At 45.1% G+C, this 20,708-nt stretch overlaps 1 protein-coding gene across 3 annotated transcripts in view; it reads right to left on the bottom strand.

Annotated features, from left to right (window-relative positions):
• Cap2 (cyclase associated actin cytoskeleton regulatory protein 2) overlaps nucleotides 1-20,708 on the bottom strand; it is a 116,000-nt gene that overhangs the window by 28,656 nt on the left and 66,636 nt on the right. For 2 of the 3 annotated variants that reach the window (XM_038334758.1, XM_038334759.1), the window contains 3 exons: nucleotides 12,714-12,857; nucleotides 12,313-12,398; nucleotides 7,005-7,110 (listed from right to left, as the gene is read on the bottom strand). The exons of the other annotated variant lie outside the window; for it this stretch is intronic. In XM_038334758.1, coding sequence (XP_038190686.1) covers nucleotides 7,005-7,110; nucleotides 12,313-12,398; nucleotides 12,714-12,857 — 336 coding nt within the window. The remainder of the gene's footprint in view (nucleotides 1-7,004; nucleotides 7,111-12,312; nucleotides 12,399-12,713; nucleotides 12,858-20,708) is intronic. 3 annotated transcript variants of the gene reach the window in all.

Raw genomic sequence — 20,708 nt, 5'->3', positions numbered from 1 at the left:
TAACAACACGCTGTGGCGTCTACATTATTTATAGGGAGTCAGGATACCCTCTGGCAGATTTTAATTGGATCACAAGCGAAGGGTTAGGCTGCTGCTTTGTTAATGGACATTTGGCTTTATGTTGAAAAAAAAAAATGGAGTGAAAGGAAAATGGCTACCCGGGGGGGAAAGAAATGACGCTTCCATTGTTATCATTTTAACCCACGACTTGCATTTTCCTGACTGTGCATGGGAGGTTCTGTTGGATGACAATAAACATACAGGGAAGATGTTTAAAACCAACATGGTAAACATTAAAAACCCGATCGATCATGGCCTGATGAGATGGTTCCACAAGTACAGGCACTTGGGGTTGAATGGTGCAAGTCTAATGACTTGAGTCGGAGCCCTGGAACCCATGGAGAAATGGAAGGAGAGAGCTGACTCTACAGAGCTGTCCTCTGTGCTGCCTGAATGGCCCTGCCATCACACACACACACACACACACACACACACACACACACAGAGAGAGAGAGAGAGAGAGAGAGAGAGAGAGAGAGAGAGAGAGAGACAGAGAGACAGAGACAGAGACAGAGAGAGACAGAGAGACAGAGAGACAGAGACACAGAGAGGAAGAGACGGGGGAGAGAGACAGAGCCACACAGAGAGAAAGAGGAAGGGGGAGAGAGAGGGGGGAGAGAGGGAGAGACAGAGGGGGGGGGAGAGAACTGTATCACAGGTAAGTGTTGTGGCAAGTGCCTGAAATCCTAGTACTTGGGTAGTAGAAGCAGGAAGACCAGGGGTTCAAGGCTACTCTTGCCTGCATAGAGTTTGAGGCCAGCACAGGCTACATGAGACACTGTCTAAAATATCATCGTCATCATTATCATCGTCATCAACAATAACAACAGCAAGAAAACCAAGGCAAAATTTATTAAAACCCTTGTACAAGTCTATACATCCGTCCATGTGTATTTTACTTTGCAGACAACTGAACCCTTTTCTAAAGCTAAAGTAATTTAGAATACACAAAAGAGCAGAAAATGCCCATAAGCTCCACATCAGCGTGTTAATTAGCTCAGCCTGTTAACTCGTGTTCATGGAATTCTTGGGAAGAGCTGAGCAATTCACAGAAAAAGTTTAGTCGTCTGTGTAATTACAAGTACAAGGACCAGGCTTCCATTCCCAGCTGCAGGCACCTGGTTAGAAGGCCTTGCTAGCGGTTCTTACACCTCTATTCAATTTCCCGGGAACGGCAGATGGTGGCACCTCTACCAGGTTTGTGTCAAAAGATCAAGTTAGTCAACAAAGTGTGTCTGAACCTTAGCCCAGAGGAAACAACACAAAGCAGTATGAAGACAACTTCAGGAGAAGGCAACCAACTGAAAACTCAAGCCCCTCTGGTTTGGACTGCTGCTAGATCACATGCTAGATCACTAAGATCTACTTGTGCACACTCACTTACTACCCACCATAGTATAGTTGTGCACGCACTCATAGCCCATACCAGCACACTTGTGCACACACTCACTGCCCACCCCAGCACACTTATGCACACACTCACCGCCCACACCAGCAGTTGTGCACGCACTCACCACCCACGCCATCACACTTGTGCCCACACTATCTCCCTGACTGCTGTCCCAAACAATCCCAGGCCTCAGAGTCTCACATTTCTCAGTGACAAGTGGGCTGGTGCAGCAGCAGCTGCCTGGCACAGCTGCACTCTGAAGGCCAAGGTTAGGAGGGGGGGCGACTGAAAAATTTAGTCTCAACTGCTGTCTTGGAGGTGGGGTGGCTATTTATTAGCACAGTGTACCACTGGAGGAACTCAGGTTCTTCCGTAGTATACAAAAAGACCCAGAGTGGGAAATGTCAAAATTCAACTTGAAAATGGAAGAAAACAGCAATTACTCAAATCCTCGAGGTATTACATACCCATAACTTTGTGTAGTATGGGCAGTATTGCCGTGGGCTGTGCCTGGGAAGATGCAATGGGCTGGTGGGATGGCTCTGTGGGTAAAGACACTTGCCATGCAAATCTGATGACTTGTGTAGAATCCCTGGACCTATGGTGGCGGAGGAGAACCGACGCCCCAGAGTGGTCCTCTAACCTACACACACACACACACACACACACACACACACACTCACACGCACGCACTCACTCATGCACGTACATGCACACACGCATGCACATGCACACACATACGCACACACAGTAAAAAGCTTGAGTCCTGTGGTGTTTTAACCAAACTATGTCTTTTTCCAGTCTTTCTGATGCTTGTCTTCTCATAAATACAGATTTTTTTTGTGTGTACTTGTGATCAGTAGATAAATAAATGAAGGGATCCTATTTATTTTTGTTCCCAAGGACCATTTGATCTGATAATTCCAATAGTCCCATCCCTGCAAGAACTATGAATCTGGTTTTCCCACTAACATTCGTTTTGCTGGCATGCTGTTGGACTAGTAAGTGGGGAGAGATTAGTTTGACTTGTGCAATAAATTGTACTTGGGATCTTAAACAGTTTTTAGTAATTTAAAATAGAAATTGAACTTTCAAGTTAAAAATCATAACTTTTAGAATAAACTTTAAAAAGACTTTATATTTTATGTGGATGAGAGGTTCTTATAGATGTCTGTGTGCCACATCGAGTGCCTGGTGCCCTCCTCAGGAGTCAGAGGAGAGCAACAGATCCATCTGGAACTCTGGTTCTGGACGGTGTGAGCCGCTATGTGGGTGCTGGGGATTGAACCTGGGTCATCAGCGAGAACAGCAAGCATTCTCAACCACTAGCCAATCTCTCCAACCTTAGAATATACATTTTAATGGCTTCCTCCTCAAACTTTCAACAAGGAGGGTAAAAATCAGGAAAAATCACGGGTCCACACATAAATCTGGAAGCTTTTCAAAAGACTGTACATGTGTGATTCTGAATAAACATTTTCCTATTATAACTACTTCACATTTTTAGTATCTGGTTACAACTATCATATCACCGTCCCATTGAAGAAGTATAGAGTTGGGAGTGTGGCTGAGGGCTAGAGTGTGTGCACAGCATGCATGCATGAGGGCTAGAGTGTGTGCACAGCATGCATGCATGAGGGCTAGAGTGTGTGCACAGCATGCATGAGGGCTAGAGTGTGTGCACAGCATGCATGCACAAGGGTTAGAGTGTGTGCACAGCATGCGTGCACAAGGGCTAGAGTGTGTGCACAGCATGTGTGCATGAGGGCTAGAGTGTGAGCACAGCATGTGTGCATAAGGGCTAGAGTGTGTACACAGCATGTGTGCATAAGGGCTAGAGTGTGTGCACAGCATGTGTGCATGAGGGCTACAGTGTGTGAACAGCATGTGTGCATAAGGGCTAGAGTGTGTGCAGAGCATGTGTGCATGAGGGCTAGAGTGTGTGTACAGCATGTGTGCATGAGGGCTAGAGTCTGTGTACAGCATGTGTGCATGAGGGCTAGAGTGTGTGCACAGCATGCATGAATACTTACTGTTTCAAATAGAATTTTCCCATGGCTTAAAACCATATGCTTAATAAACAATAGCTGTTATGAGTACGGCAATCTGTGAGGCTCAAGTTGCTCTAGGGATTGCTTATATATTGCATGAATATATAACACATGGCATATGACACTGCGTTTTAATATGTGGGATGTGATGTATTAGTAGATTGTGAAATTGGTTTTGGGAGTTTCAGCAAGAGCTTTATCAAGAGTGACATTAAGGGAAAGCTATCTGAATATACTGTGTATGGTAAGAAAAAGAGAGTTTGTGGGACTTGTCTTAGCATACGCATGCAGTATGTGTCTAGAGGGTATGTTTCTTCCTAAGTTGCAATACAAATTTGGAAGTTACTGGCACAAAGCGTATATTCTTTCCCACCCCTCAATAATAGGGAATGAGCCCACGCCTCATACATGCTAGGCAAGCGCTCTTCCACTGAGTTACATCTCCAGTCTCGAGAAGCATGTGTTCTTAATGAACGCAATAATGTGAGTATTCATTCTAGAACAAAGGAAAACATTGACATATTTTTCTATCATTAATAATCAGATCTTTTCTTTTATATTCATAGAAATGATTGTCTAGCTTTATATGTGGTATTAAGGGTATTCAAATCATTTAAAAGAAGTTTTATACCCATTTTTTTGAGACTGATTAGAGAATTAGCATTTGTTGATATTATCTTCCACAAGTGGATTGTTGTCCCTCTTATACTTGTCTACCAGAAGACAATAACAAATCCAAAGACTCCTAATCTTCAGCTTACTATTCTCCAAGGGTGGCTTATCCCCACGGCCGAGGTGTGACAATCCCCCTGTATGACACATAGATTTATAACAAAACTGTCTTTCATTGGAAAGAGATGAAGAAGAAGAATCAGTGTACAAAACACTCACCCCATCCACACACCCCTCTCCTTCTTAAAGCCCTTTAGAAATTCATGAAACCTCTTGCCCACATCATCATGTTGTAGGCAGAAGGAAAATCACCAACTTAATTGTGTTTTGTGCGGTTCATGTCAATGCTGTGGGGTGGGAGAGGCAAAGGAGGAAACACACGGACATCAGTCTGTAGGGGGTCACTGCTAACATTTGTACCTGTTGGGGGGAACTTGGACGAACACCACACTGCACTGAACACTCGGAAATCACAATTACTTCACTCTTGAGCCTGCTGCCCTCTGCACTCACTGAGGGCCGAGTCCTGAAGCACAGCTGTCCGTGGGATTTGGGATGGAATTCACAAATGTGTGACTTCCTTTTGCTCTGGTTACACTGCTGGCTATTTAAAGGGAATACTCATTTCTAATGGATGGGGCTTTCCATGGAAAGCAAGCAGAGAGACTCCAGGAGGCAAGAAAGGTCCCAAGGGTCCCAGAATACCAACGATATGTATTTGATACTGTTTCTTGAGCATGCACTCTGAGCGCTAAGTCAGGAGCTGGACACAGAGAAGTTTTCCTAAGTGGTTGAGACCAGAGACCATAACTGCATAGCTAAGGTAGACTCAGGAAACAACACAAGCACAGAGGAAGAGCCCCACCCTTGACGGGGAGCTGATGAAGAGCAACAGATGCTTTTCAAAGCTGTGATGTTCGAATTGAGCCACAGGGAAGATGTAAGGGTACCGACCTCTGGGAAAGCAAGGCCGGAGCACAACATCCTCTCAGGACGTTGCAATGGAGGCAAAACAGTATGAGGACCTCAAATTTGGAAAGAGCAGTTTCTTGGCTTTTAGTTCAGCCAGTGGTTTTCGACCTTCCTCATGCCGCCACCCCTTACTACAGTTCCTCATGCTGTGGTGACTCCCAGGCCGTAAAATTATTTTTGTTGCTACTTCATAACTGTAAAGCTGCTACTGTTATGAATTGTAATGTAAATATGTAGCATGAAAAAGCTCTGAGGGGACCCCTGTGAAAGGGCTGTTGGACCCCAAGGGGTCACGACCCACCGGTTGAGAACTACTGATCTAAGCATCGCGCATGCTCAGGATGCCACAGGCAGCCAGAGATTGCTGCAATGCTCCGTGAGGTAGGGATGACCCGAGACAAGGCTTGAGAGGTCAGGGCCACTCTAGTTTCCATATGTAATTTAAGTGGGAACACATACAAGCTGGGTTTACCCCACTACTAAGGCACAGCCGAAGTGCTAGGACTGAGCGGGAGGTGTGGTCTCACCGGTGCATTGTCCAGCATGCCTGAGACCCCGAGTTCAACTCTCAGCACTACATAAACTGAGCATAGTGATGAATGCCTGTGATCCAAATACTCAGGAGGTCGAGTCAGGGGAATGAGAAGTTCAAGGTCATCTAAGGTTACCCAGGCTGGTCCGGAAGGTGGGAGGTACTGTCTCAACCCTCCCCTGACCAAAACTAACCAAACGAAACGCAAACAAGACAAAAACCACCAGGCTGATTGATCTAGCTAATATAAAAGATTGTTCAATAAAGTTTGCTACATCAAAAGAAATATTCAGAACTCTTCATTGATATTTGATTTATAGCTATACCCATTTTCAAAGTTCATGTCCTCTTTAATTCCTGCTTCTTAATGCCAGTTTGGTGCTTGTAAACCTTTATCCTTCAGTTGAGGCTTCATGGTAAGTGATGGGCTGTTCTCCATATAATTGCCACCCAGGCTAATCTTGATGGTTGTAGGATCCTACTGTGTTAGTTTTCCATTAATCTTCCGAATAGCATGTATTAACTGTATAAGATAATAGGTTTCATTACGGCATTTTCCTAAGTATAGATGTTTATCATGTAGTTTGACCAGAAGAGATTTGTATTTCTGGGTGATGTAGGTGGGTCTTCTATCAATCTGTTGATTTCATTGGTTAATTAATAAAGAAAACTGCTTGGCCTAATAGGTTAGAAAATAGGTGGGTGGAGTAGACAGAACAGGAAGAAGGAAGTGAGGTAGATGGCTCAGACAATTGCCCTGCCTCTACAACCAGATGCAATGAAGCCAGCCACCAGGTCAGATGTGCTGAATCTTTCCCGGTAAGACACCATTCGTGGTGTTACAAAGATTATTAGATATGGGTTAGTTAAGATGTGAGTAAGAGGCTGATAATAATGGGACAGGCAGTATTTAAAAGAATACAATTTGTGTGTTAATATTTCGGGGTATAAGCTAGCCGGTGGCAGAGAGCAGGGCTGTGGGAAGCCACCCCGCAGCTCCTCACTACATCTGGGTCTAACTTAATTCCTTTAACATGGTGGTCTACGGTTTCCACTATTTTTCCTTCAAATGACATGATCTTGTCCTTTAGGGCTGAATAATACTCCCTTCGCAGCATAGACAGCATAGCCGCTTCCTTTACATATGCCATGCAGACAATTCTCAGAGTTTCTTCAAGAAAATGCTGTTCCCATAAAGCTCCTTTCCTATCTTGAGGTAAACTCTAAAGCTTACGATTATTAGGCCACATGGGACGCACGTTTTCACAAGTGTTTCTATGACCTTCGGATGCCCAGGTGAAAGGTCGCCAGAGGGACTGGTACTTACTGTTTTGCTCCATGTGAGGCCTGTGGTGTGATGCTCTTTGATGTAGGCCTGAAGCTCGCTCCATATGTTGAGGTAGGATTTCACCCAATCCACGTGGCGAAGATCACTTTTGTTATGAAAGAGAGCAGATGAGAGCAGCATTAGGACAGAAAACACAGTTTTACACTCAGTGATCTGGAGATGAGTTGAGAGCAATTGCCCTCTAGCCAGAAGAGGACACCGAGAAGGTGGGTAGCCCCAAGTGCTCTGGAGGGAGGCAGGAGGATGGCCAGTGTTCTCAGCTTCAGGTATGGGCAACAACACAGAGCGGGGACCTGGCCACATGGAGCTGACACACAGGAAGGGTGCCATTCCTAGTGGAGGTGACTACGGAGAGCAGAACCTTCCTTCTGAGTTCCTTCCCATACAAGATAAAGGACAGCGTGCTTCTAGGAGTGGGAAAAGTAGAAAAAAGACAAACGGGAACTAAGGCATTCTGTTGGTTTTCTAATAATTCAGGAGTTACGGGCTTGAGAAGTATGATTGACTAGAGACGTCTACTCACTACGAATGTTGAGGAAGTTGGTATTATAAGAGAAATGTTTTCTTCTTAGCAGGCAAGACACCATACTTTTAAAGGGATTCTCATTGGATATCTTAATTGGATGCTCTTGACAATGCAAGCTATGTGGAGCTTGATCAGATTTTGTTTTATCGAACAAAGAGCAAGTTGAAAGCTTGCCTTAATAAGATTAGCACTTGGGGCTGAGAGAGCTGTTAGAATAGGCAAGTGGGTGCACTTTTTCATAAAAGAATTATTATTAATTCCTTAAGAAATTCATGTTTTAATCACATCATCTCCTTTTGTTGTGTTTCCCTGGGCAGTTTCTGCTCCTGTGACTTTTTGAAGGAAGCAGTAGTCAGCAAATAAAAAACCACTGGGTTTAGAGTTGGCGAAAACTTGATGATATACTTCGGTCACTAATCTGAAGATAACCATAGAAGGGAAGCTCTTGAAAACATACTGTTTTCTTTGAAATGTTCTGAGTGCCAGCAGCATGCCAACAGTCCACTTGATAAGCCATACACCATGAGGGAAAGTGAGCAGGGAGCCCATCATGGTTTGGATGGGACAGGTCCCTCACAGAGTCCTATGTGTGAAGACTTGGTTCAAAGACCTTGTTATTGTTTTGGGAGGCTGCGCAACCATTTAGAAGTGGAGCCTACTTATAGGAGATTGGACACTGTAGGGTGGGCCTTCTAGTCTACAGCCTATCCCCATTTCCTGTTCCATCTCTGCCTCCTGACCTGCTCAGAGGTGGGCAACTGCTCACTGCTTCAGCTGCCAAGCCAGCCCCGCGGCCATGTTTTCTCAGCTATGATGGTCTGGATTTCCTGAACCCTGAGCTATAAATGAACCTCACCTGTCAGGAGTTGTGATCTCAACAAGGAAGCAGCTAGTGTAAGAGCTGGGATCCTGGTCACTCTTCAAAGGAATGACTCTTCTGTTTCCTTCTGCAGTTTGAGATTTGTTGGCTATATGGCTGGGATCTGCGAGGCTCTGCCTTACTCTCATGGGTAAAAATCCCCAAAGTGAAAACCCCCAAAGTGAAGGTGGCTTCCTAGATCTGCCTCATTAGTGACTTGTTCTATAGGGTTTTGCGGGGCTTTGAGTAAGGGCTCTGGACATAGGAAACAGAGTGCACAGCAGCTGTGAGAAGGTGAGACTTCAACGTAAATTAGCACCCGTGTTTACCGACATGCTCTGCCTGTGCAGATGTGTCTCCTCTGTGTGTATGCCCTTATACAACACAGATGTGGCAATTTACACACACTAGAGGTATCAGATTATACATTTGACATGGTTTCTACTGAAGATTTTAGCAACCAATGAGGGCCAAATCTGTATAGGCAAGAATAATTTGCATGATAAATTCTGACAACCAAACAAGACCAAATCTATATATGTAAATACGTTTCTCACTTAACCATGGCAGTATTGTTTTTTGACTTAAAGGAAATTATAGGAACAGCTATAGGGTTAACTGCATGGTGTCTTTTACTGAAGTTAGTCTCTAGGAGATTAGTTGTACAGGACCCAGACACATAGAAGCTGAGAAACCTCCCTCTACTTTTATTGGGTCTGGAAGTTGTGAAGTAATACCCTGGCAATGCCAAGACAAGCGACTTGCTCTGTTCACAAAGAAAAAGGAGCCAGAAACTAGCCAAGCTAATTGCCAGGGAAGCACAGAAGCGGAGTCCTTGTCCCACAGCCCTTCTGTTCCAACCACAGGGAAAAGCCTGTCTTTCAGCTTTCTCCCACAGGCCTGCCACATGGGCAACACAGAGGTCTTGTGGGGAACTTGGGGGACCTATACAGTTGAATGCTGGGTATGTGCAGCTCCCTGTGACCATTAGCTCACCAGTATAAGATATTCAAGGGGACCAGGACCCAGGAAACTGGTCTGCACCTCTGGTCACATTTCTCTGGCTTATTACATCCTTTTCAGGTACTCTGCTGACGAAGTACACAGTGATGCTGCTTGATATTTTATATTTAACATTAAAAGTTGAGGTCAAGGGGCTAAGTCTGAACCTGGGCTGCTTGGCATGGTCTTGTGGTTACAACTACAAAGGAGGCTGAGGTGGGAGAATCACACTCTGAAGGTCTGCTTGGGCTACAGTGTGAGTTCAAGGCTAGCCTGCGCAACTTGGTGAGACTCTGTCTCAAAATGAAGAAAAGGTAGAGAGGGCTGGGGAATGTGGTTTAGTGGGAATGTGTTTGTCTAGCATACGAGAGGTCCTGGGTTCGAGTCCTACTGTAACAAACAGCCCTGGGCGGGGCAAAGACTGGACTTGTTTTGTGTAGATGCGAGAATGTGAGAAACACCAAACTCTTTGGTGAGGATACCACTTCAGGAGACTATAGGGACTGCGAGTGGATACTTAGGGTTGGAGACTTAGGGTTATGAGAAAGAATGAGCAACAATGGGTAGGTATAGGTTTCTAAGAACAAGGAGATGAAAACATTATAAAATTGTTAAAACAAATAAGTGGAATGATTCCTTGTGTTATAATTCTCTATATCTCACAAATATGTTATCAATATTCTGATACAGTGAGTAAATACTGATTTAAAAAAAAACAGCTTGGTGTGGCATATGCTTGCCTTCCCAGCATTCAGTGGGCTGAGGCAGGAGTCTGAAGCTAGTCACTAGGATTCATAGTAAGATCTAGATATTCCACTTAAAAAAAAAGCAATGCAAATTTTGAATGGTTACCATCTTGGCCAATGGGTAGAATATGATAGGTATTGGTATGTGTTGTACATGTTTCTATGTTCTGTGTAAAATGTATCTCCTGGTTTTGATGTCCAGATCCACATTAGTAAGATAACCAAGGTGATGATAATCTAGAGAATTCAGGTCCTCTGCCTTCCTCCCACTTGAACAGTCAGGAATAAAGAAGAGATGTCCCCAGGAGGCCCGGAGCTTGGTGACTGATGACTTCGGCTGGTTCCACTTAGGAGTCAGACAGTGGAAGACCATGCTGTTATTTTTATCTCAATTCCTTCTTAGTTATCAGGGACTGGCCATGTGACCCCATGGGAGGGGGAGGACGCTTGTGACAAGCTGTAAATAGGTTAAGAGACATTTTTTCCCAGCTATCTTCTCCACCTGGTCTAGCTCCATTTGATTGTGTTCTCCCTCTAACCTCAGCTCCTCCTCTCTAGGATCCATTTTCCGGATACCAGATCTCTCCACGCTGGTTCTCCAGACAATCCCCCTTGGTTCACCTGTCCTTTCCACAGCTGCTGATTGCTGTTCAGACAACAGCTGTCTGCCCTCCAGATCCTATTTCAGTTAGGTTCAATCTGGGTTTGCCCCCTGTTTGCTTGATTCACGGCCTCATCCACCTTGGTTCTGGACTTCCCCATTCCTTCTGTGTAGCCACTCACTACAGCCACTTTGACCAGTGGAAATTTCCACCAGGCTTGGGGGCACATGCCTGCAATTCCAGCACTTGGGCGGTCAAGACAGGAGAACAACCCTGGGTTTGAGTCCAGCTCAGGATACATCAAAAGACTCTGTATCAAAGCATGAAAGAAAAAAGTTTTATCATATAGGCTCATTCTTTAAGTACAGACATCCATAATGTGGTGTCATGTGGTCAAGTGGGGGCAGGCTCTTCACTGAAAGAGAATGGAGGTATTTATTTATTTATTTATTTATTTATTTATTTATTTATTTAATATAAAACAGGATCCAGGAATCTGAAGTTCCTCTCCTTGTGGCTTTTCCTACACAACTAGAATTTTAAAATGTACCTTTTGGTTTGTTTTTCAAGACAAGGTTTCTTTGTGTAGCCCTGGCTGTCCTGGAACTTGCTTTGTAGACCAGGCTGGCCTCAAACTCACAGAGATCCACCTGCCTCTGCTTCCCGAGTGCTGGGATTAGAGGCATGTGCCACCATGCCTGACTAAAATGCATTTTTTTTTTAAAAGATTTGTCTGAGAGTCTCTGGATTTTGCAAGAAAAAAAAGGAGATATGTTTGAAATGCTTGCTTTGTTTTGTGGAAACAAACAACTGGAGCTCAGAAAAACATCTGTTAAGCATGAAAGAAATGAAAAAAGAATTAAAATGTATGTTTATATTGTGTGTCCCCGTGTGGGTATGTGCAGGGGCCTGTAGGTGCTTGCAGGGGCCACATGCGGCTGTTAGGCCCCCTAGAGTTGAAGCTGTGAACTGCAACCAAACTGGTCCCCTGGAAGAGCAGCAACTGCTGCTAACTCTAGCAATTCCCAGTCCCTTATTTTGTTTCCTTATTACACTTATTCATTTAATGTGTGTGTGTGTTGGTATGCACTCCAAGGTGTGCATGCGGGGGTCATAGGACACCTGTGGGAGCTGATTCTCTCTGTGAGTTGCCGGAACTGAAATCAGGTCAAAGTGTGGCAGCAAGAAGCTTGCTGAGTCCTCTCATCAGCCTACTCGTTTTTTGAAGACACGGTCTCATGTGACCCAGGCACATCTCACATTTGCTATGTAGCAAAGACGACCCTGAATTCCTGATCCTTCTGTTTCTGCCTTCCAAGAACTGGGTCACAGGTTCGAAGCTCTAGTGTGGGATTTCGATCTCAAGGTTACTCAGTGTTCCAACGCAGAGACTAGGACAGGGACTGGTGATTAAACGTATTAGGTTTTAGGAGCAAATGTCTGACAAGCAGTCCACCGAAAAGACAGCCAGTAAAGGAAGGTACGTACCTGTGTTTGTGTTCCTTCAGAACCCTGTTAGTGTAAAAGACAGCCAGTAAAGGAAGGTACGTACCTGTGTTTGTGTTCCTTCAGAACCCTGTTAGTGTAAAAGGTAGCGGCATCATTCATCTCCTTGACATAAGGGCCAGGTTTGGGGGACTGAGAAAACAGGACCATCACCCAAGCATAGAAGAAAAAAAAAATAGGATAAGAAAGAAAATCCCTCTAAGAAGCAGAGGAAAAGCAACGGAACAACGGGGGAGAGTTGGAAGCAAAACATTGTTCTCTAAAGGCTGGAGGAACCTTCCCCATCTCAGAGTAGGAGGCCCTGGGCTTTCACAGGCTAAGAGAAAGCTGACACATTCAGCCCGGAAGGAGCCCTCCTTCAGTGCACCAGACTAGGGACTGAGGAACCTGAAGGTGGCCCCAGGGGTCCCCGAAAATGTCACAAGGAGGAGGGTCTTCCAGACTCACCACAGCTACCCACCCCAGGGCGGGGATGCTCTCGCTGACGGCCGAGAGGTGGTTGAACATGCTGCTCCCTCGGTTTCGCTCTCGGAAAGTCTGGATTTCTTGAATCTTCTCTGATATGGGTTTCAGAAGGACAGCCACCTCATTCTGTAGGCAAATGTTGGGTTCGTTACTGTGGGCAGACAGAACCCTCTGTACACACTGGCCTGAGAGGACCACCTCCTAGGCCAGAAGAGGGTGGTTTTCTTTATTAATGAAACATTATTTCCTTCCCTATGTCTTTCCCTTTCTCTCACCCCCTCTTTCTTGTATTTATCCCTCCATTCTCTGCCTCCCTCTCTCCTTCTTTTCTTTCTTGGCAGTATTAGGGACCAACCCTAAATCCCTGTGACTTGCTAGGCAAGCAATCCATCAGTGAGCTCAGCCTCAGCCCCTCTGTTATGTTGAAACAAAACAGTCTTCTGAATGCCTGAATGCCGGGGTACTACTGCTGTGGGTTCAACTAACTGTGGGCAGAAAACATGACGGCAAACAGCCTGGGTGACAGGAAGACCTGGATCCAAACAAGAGCGGCAGCAGCAACAACAACAAATCTGGACATGGCTCATTCTTGTAACCCAAGCACTTGGGAGGCGGAGGCAGGAGGCTTATTGAGAGCCTAGGTGACAAAGGGAGACCCTGACTCAAAATAACAATGAAGGTGTGGCGGCTCACACCTCTAATCCCAGAATTTAGGAGACGGAGGCAGGAGGATTGCTTCAACTCTGAGACCAGCCTGGGCTAGAGGGTAAAATTCTGTTCTTGCTACCACCTAGAAAAGACCATCATGATTTAATGATTGATCATATTTTATGATCTCAGCCTGATTGGACTTTCTACATGGTCCTCAGCCACGCATGGTCACACTCACTCCTGATTAATTCAACAAACGATTCCTCTAGTTATATTAAAATGATTTCCAAAACTACGTGAGCAGAGTGACGAGGTACCACAGGGGCGAGATCCCCACCGCACCATGGCTGCTTTCAATCCCTCACGGGGGACTTGAGTGTTCTCTGCTGCCTCCAGGCGCTGAGGAGCCAGATAACAAGGCGGGGTCTGTGCACGCAGAACACGCACACCGCGGAAGCAGCAAAGGCCCTGCTTCTCAGGAGCAGCTCGGGGGCTGTGGGCAGGCTTGTACACAGTCTGGTTTGCAGGAGGGAAAATGAAAAAGCTCCTCACAGCTCCTTCATTTTTAAAAACCAGCGCTTCAGAGTGACGCTTTCCAACCTCGACTACACACTGGAGCCACCTGTCATCTCTCCTCCACAAATACGGATTTACCTGGGTTTAGGGAAACCCTGGGCAGGAGTGAGAGGAGCGGGAAATCTCCCTAGGTGATCACAAGCATTGCTGCGGGCGGTGTGTCGCACACCCAAGGACAGTCCTTTGGGGCAGGAGCTATAGATCACAGGGCAAGAAATCATGCTCGCCACAGCAGCTCCTAGGATCTGCTCCTGACTATAAACCCCTTGCTATGTCTTCCTCTAGGGGACATGCTGGACAAAGGAGCTTTGGAATTAGAGAGATCTTGGTTCAAATCTCTCCTCTGCCACTTACTATCCATGGGGCTCTGAGCAAATCATTTCAGCTGATCTTTGCTTCCATCTGGCACAAATAAAAGATAATAACCCTTACAGCCTCTAGGTTATAGGAGATACTATATTTTAAACCTCTGGCCCCAGGGTGATACACAATAATATCAAGTGATGGATACAGGAGCCATGTAATAGCTCATGTCAGAGTAGCAGGGATGTTTCTTGTTGCTGTGACTAGATATTTGACAAGAAGCAACAAAAGAGGAAGGGTCCCTGAAACTTCCTATGTAGACAGACGAGCTTCAAACTCACAGAAATTCTCCTGCCTCCGCCTCCTGAGGACTGGGGTTGCAGGTGCGCACCACCACACCAGGTCTGGAATTTTAACCTTTAAGGAGCAAATAGTTCTCTCTCGGGACTTTTTCTCAGTTCAGATTCAATTACTGGCTCAAGGGGGTGATGCTCGCTTCCCCAGAGGCCGGCATCTTCAGCAGCGACACAAACATGGAAAAACCTCCTGTTTGCCTCTCAGTCCTTGGCTAAACCCTAGTATGTTTGATGCAATGACATCTTTGAGAAAGTCCAGGATATCTAAACTGCTGGTGGGACCTGGCCTCTTGCCCCAAGAAGAGAAAGAACCAGAAACTGTGTATTTACAATGTTGGAGAGATTTATTGAGACCAACTTTGTTTATCTCTAAATCCCAAGAACAAACTGAAGTCGGAGGAGATGCATAATTCTGGGATATATTTTATATCGGTTATCTGATGAGAGCATCGTAAATATCGAGAGAGTTTCCTTTTTGCCTTAATTTGGCAATTGTGTGAAGAATTTTCATCAGTTACGAAATGTCAAGAGAAGAAAGAACAACTCCTATTCCTACCAATGCTAACAAACGTTCTAGCCTTCATTCTGTGCCGGTAGATTCGTTTGTGCTATAAAGTGGTTTATCTCCTCCAGTTCACCCCGAATTTTTGTAGCTGGACTAAAGAATACCAGAGTGAATATGATTTCCATCAGAGCTTAGTGTGCAGACGTCAGCAGAAAGGCAGGGTGGGGGGACCTTTGGCATCCTCTACCTGCTTAGCAGGCATCTGTTGGAACACTCAGTAAACACGGGTTGAATTGCATCAACGTTAGTTAAGCTTTCAAAAGTACTTCCCACTAGAGAAAGAGATTGTGTGTGCACGTGTGTGTTGATAAATCAAACCCAGAGTTTTGCACAAACTAGGAAAGCAGTCTACCAATTGTGTTTAAGCCCCAGTAAGGAGGAGATAATTTAAAAGGCATCCTTTATTATTATTATTTTATTACGGTGCTTGGGTAGGTTGTATATCTTCATGTATATGTATGCTGGAGTATGTGCGGGTACACGTGTGTGGGTGCATTAGTGTGTGCATGTGTGGAGGATTGGAGTTGAGGTTAGGTGTCCTCCTCGATTGCTCCTCACTTTGTTTATTGAGGCAGGGTCTCTCACTTAACCCAAAGCTCACCAGTTCTGGCGAGTGTAGCAGCTGCTTTGTCCCAGAGGCCCTGGTTTTGGCTTTGTGAGTGTTGTGATCACGGCCGCCATTACGCCTGCTCAGGTTTTGATGAGGGTTCTGGGGATCTGAACTGTCGTGCTCATCCTTGCCTGGTGCTTTCTTCACCGAGCCAATTTCTGAGCCCAGCGTCCTGGTTTCTTGGGTATTTATTTTCTTAGAGTTATAATGGCGGTGGTCTTAAGACACAGCTCCAGGGGCTGGAGAGACGCCAGCTCAGTTGGTGAAGAGCTTGCTGTGCCAGCTTGAGGACACGGGTTCAGATCTCCAGCGTCCACATTTTTAACGAAGCTGTGTGTGGCTGCACCTGCCTATAATTGCGGTCCTGAGAGGGTGGACATGAGAGAGGACGGTGGGATGGGCAATCAGTGAGCTACAGGTCCAGTGGGAGACCTCACCTCAAAATATGTGATTGAGGAAGACGCTCTTCATACACACACACACACACACACACACACACACACACGTATGCACGAACTCACACAAAACACACCGCTGGTGTATTCTGGACCGGCTTCAAATTCCCTGCAAAACAAAACAATCAAAAACCACATTTCCTGCGGGTTTCTGTTTTCTAAGACAATTTCCCAAAAGAAAATAAACTTCAAGCCGTGAAGACAAGCCCCCAAATCTTTTCTGTCCCAGGTGTCTGTGGAGCAGACCGAGTCACACATGGTCCTATGGGAAGGGAAGAGGCCGGTGAGCAAGGTGGTGTTTTCAGCCCCCATTTCCAAGGCTGTCCTAGCTGGCTGAGCTTGGGCGACTACCTCAGGGCTGTGTTTTGAAGGCCCTGGCAACTCCTCTAAGCTCTGCTATCAGCTCCATCTCAGTTCAGCTTCAGAAGGAACTGGACTGTTTTGCAGAAAGTAAAATGGAAAGGTTCTTTATCAGCAAGCTTTGGAGAAACTACCCAAAAAGGCAAACCAAATCTCTTGGGCAGTTCTGTAGGAGATGCAGCAAACTGGACCTTGAGCTTAAAGATGGGCACAGAACAGCAAGGAACCCAGCGAGTTACTTCAAGAGCCAAGGGTTCTTAAAAAAAAAAAAAAACAAGTTGCATTTTTATTTGCTAATTTTGTGTGCAGCAGTGAACTTCGAGGGACAATTTGTGGGAGTCAGTTCTCTCTTTCCACCATGCGGGCTCTGGAGATGAAACTTGGGCCATCAGGCTCAGGGGCAGGCTCTTTCCCTCGGAGCCACTGTGCCGGCCTTTGGAACACAAGGTTCTTCTAAAGATAATTTATTCATTTTTTATTTTATTTTTAGTGTATGTATGTGTAGCTATGTGAGCTCATGCACCTCACATACATGCAGGATTCTGCATGGGAGAAGAGGGCACTGGATTCCCGGCAACTGGAGCTACAAACAGTCATGAGCTACCATGCGGGTGCTGGGAATCGAACCTATCTGGAAGAACAGTCAGTGCTCTTAACCCCTAGACTCTCTCTCCAGACCCTGGAATTCATGGCTCTTTTATAGTTTTATGTCAAATAGAAAATGGTTAAGTCATTTTTATAAAAAGATTTTTTCTGATTATGAAATTAATATTTGCTCATTGGAATCAATGGAAAATATAGATGGGAAATGCAAGTAAATATGCAATATTCTAATTTCACCATGGAGAAAATTTCTGTAGGTGGGAATATTACAAATGTGTTCGAAAATTTCCAATAATGGCTATTCAGTCTGGTAGGATTTCTTGGCTCAGAGAATGACTCCATAGGCATGCACACGTGGGCATCACCAACTGCATTTAGTGCTTTATAAAAACAAAAGGAATGAAGTTGGGAGGTGGCTGTGCTGGAAAAGCATGGGGGTAGAGTCGAAGGAGTAAAATAGTCAATAAATATATTTCATTGTGTCCATGCATGCAATTCTCAGGCATAAAGAAAATTTTTTTTTGAAGATTGTAAGAGTCAGAGATCAGGGAGATTGCTGTGAGATTGTTTCTCCTGGTGACATCAGATGCTACACTCATAAAGTGTCACCAACATGACCACACACCATCCAAACGTGAGCTGAACAAGGATGACATCATTGAGCATGGAAACTGGATAAGGAAAAGCCCAGGAGGCCCCAACTCTACATAAACAACCACAGGCAACTGAGGAAGGCACGGGAAGGAGGAGGTGGTCTATCCTACCTCAGGGTAGGGCAACTGTTCTTCCGTGTCAAAAGTCAGACCAAAAAACACACATACAAGTAACATTATATAGGAATACACACACACACACACACACACACACACACACACACAGCATGCAGTAACAATTAGTGAAAAAAGAGGCCATGAATTTGAAGGAGATAAGGGAGGAGTACAAGGGAAGATTGGGAGGGAGGAAAGAAAAGGGAAAAATATTATAATTACAAAATAATCTCAAAAAATTTAAAAAATAACAAAGAGTGATTCTGAGTTCACTAAAAGCTGTTCAAAACAGCAAGCCTATCACTAGACAAAACTCCATCAAGACACTGTTAGTTGTACAGGGCAACTTATGTTGCTGTGACAAACGCCTGAGGAAAACACCTCAAAAGGAAGGAAAGGTTTGTTCAGCTCAGAACTCCAGAGCTTTAAGGCCATGGCTAGCTGGGTCCGCTGTTCTTGAAGCTGGTCGGAACGCCCCTGGGGAGGCTGGACGGAATGACATATTTGAACAAAGGACCAACTTAGGGTGGTAGGGAAGCATGGGGAGGGGAGAGAGAGGTAGGATCCCAACACACTGTGACCTGGCATGCTTCCTGTAACTATGCCCCACCTCAGAAGGTTTGCCCCACCTCAGGTGCTGTTAGCTGGGGATCAAGTGTTCAGCAAACGAGTCTTTGGTGGGAGATTTTCTAGAATAAACTACAGCATAGGGACTGTGAGAGTTACTATGGTTTCAGACAAAGGTGGTACCATTACAGTACAGGAATTTAAGCAAAATTTGGAGTCTGGGGATTGGTTGGATGTAGTGTGCAGCTCTGGGCATGGTGGTGGGCCTATGATCTACTACTTGGGAGGAAGAGGCAGGAAGATAAGAAGTCCAAGGTTGGGCTGGGTTGGTGGCTCCAGTTAGGAGTTCATACTGGTCTTACAGAGGAGCTGAGTTCCCAGCACCCATGTCAAGTGTCTCATGACCTCCAGTCACCCCAGCTCCTGCAAATCTGACATCTTTAGTGCCCATGGGCACCTACACTCATGTGCAATGTCCCTTGCCATATAGAGAATTAAAAAAAATCAAAGCAAGTCATCAAAAAATGTTTAAGATCACTTTCAGCTACATAATAAATTCAAGGCCAACATAGGACTCATCATATCTCTAATAAAACACACATGCATACATGCACACACTACATACACACAGACACAGGCACAGACACTCCTCTCCAAACTCTAACAACTAAAAAAAACATACATGCATACATGCACACACCACACACACAGACACACACATACCCTAAAACCCTAACTAAAAAAACATACACACACATGCATACATGCACACAACAAACACATAAATACACACACAAACTTAAAAAGCCTAACAACTAAAGAAATAAAACAGTAAACTTTGGACTCCATTCTTCTTGATATGAAGTCTCACTCTGAGTCTCAAACTGGCCAAAAGTTACTTGGTAACTCAGGCTGGCCTCAAACTTGTAGTAATCCTCCTGCCTCAGTTTCGCAAGTGTTGGGATTATAGGTGTGAGCCACCAAGCCTGGCCTGAATTTTGGAATTTGCATATGTGTGTGCATGTGTTTATGTGTGTATATCTGTGGATGCACATGTGTGCATGAATTCATGTCTGTATGCATGGATTCATGTGGTGTGTGTGCTTGCATGTGGGAGGTGAGAGGCCAATCTGTGGGTCTACTCAACCTTTGTTTTGTTGAGACAGGATCTTCCATTGGCTGGGAGCTTGCTGAGTAGGAGAGGCTCGCTGCCTGACCAGTGAACCTCAGGGATGTTCCTGTTTCTGCCCCCAGCACTAGAGTTTCAAGCAGGTGCTACCATGCCCAGCTTTCCCAGAGGTTTTGGGGATTAACCAAGCTCAGGGCCTCACGCTGTGTGCTGTGCAAGCCTTTCATGAGCAGAGCCACCTCCCCAAACCCATGGACCTTTTAGTGATTGGATCCTGCGGCATTTAAACTTCTGGGAAACTTTTAGCAAGCAATATTTCTTAGCAAACCACAGTCTCAAATATCAACTATTATTATTTGGCTTTTGCTAATATTTAGTTCTTTTTTTTTTTTGAGTTCCACAACTGTACATGGTGTCATAATTGCTGTCATTATATCGAACAATAACACATTTCTTAGAATTTTAAAAATACAGGTTACATAAATAGCTTGTTGTAGGACCACTAAACAAGGGGGCTGGGGGTGCGATCCAGTTCATGGAGCTCAGCTAGCACTGGTCACATCCTGGGTTCAGTTCCCAGCGCTGCATAAACAGGTGTGGTGGTCCTAACACTGGGTAGGTAGGCTGAGGTAAAACCACAAGTTCAAGGTTGCCCACAGCTACATGGTTGGAGGCCAGCCTGGGCTACGTGACATAAATAGCAAAACCAAACCAAACCAGTGAAGGTTCCCAGAGACTTACATTCCCTAAGAATCATTCTTCAGGAATACAACCTAGTAAGAATTTCCCACAAGGGCAGTTGCTGCAAGCTGCCAAGAGGTTGGGTCTGCCCACCCTTCTGAAACAGAGTTCCTTAAGGTTCCCCTTTTCTTCTTCTTTCCTCTTTATTTTGGATGCTGGCCTAAACCTGAGGACAAGTAAAACCTGAGGACAAGTGCTCAGGTCCTCTGGCTTCTTCCCATTCTTCAGTGGTTCCCTCCCTGTCACATGACTGAGCTCCTTGCTGAATAACCTAAATGGCATGCCTCCCTGCTT

This window comes from Arvicola amphibius, chromosome 6 (genome assembly GCF_903992535.2).
Source record: "Arvicola amphibius chromosome 6, mArvAmp1.2, whole genome shotgun sequence".
Lineage (NCBI taxonomy): Eukaryota > Metazoa > Chordata > Mammalia > Rodentia > Cricetidae > Arvicola > Arvicola amphibius.
Note: the sequence above shows the minus strand (reverse complement) of the source record. Positions and strands in the feature narration are given on the sequence as shown.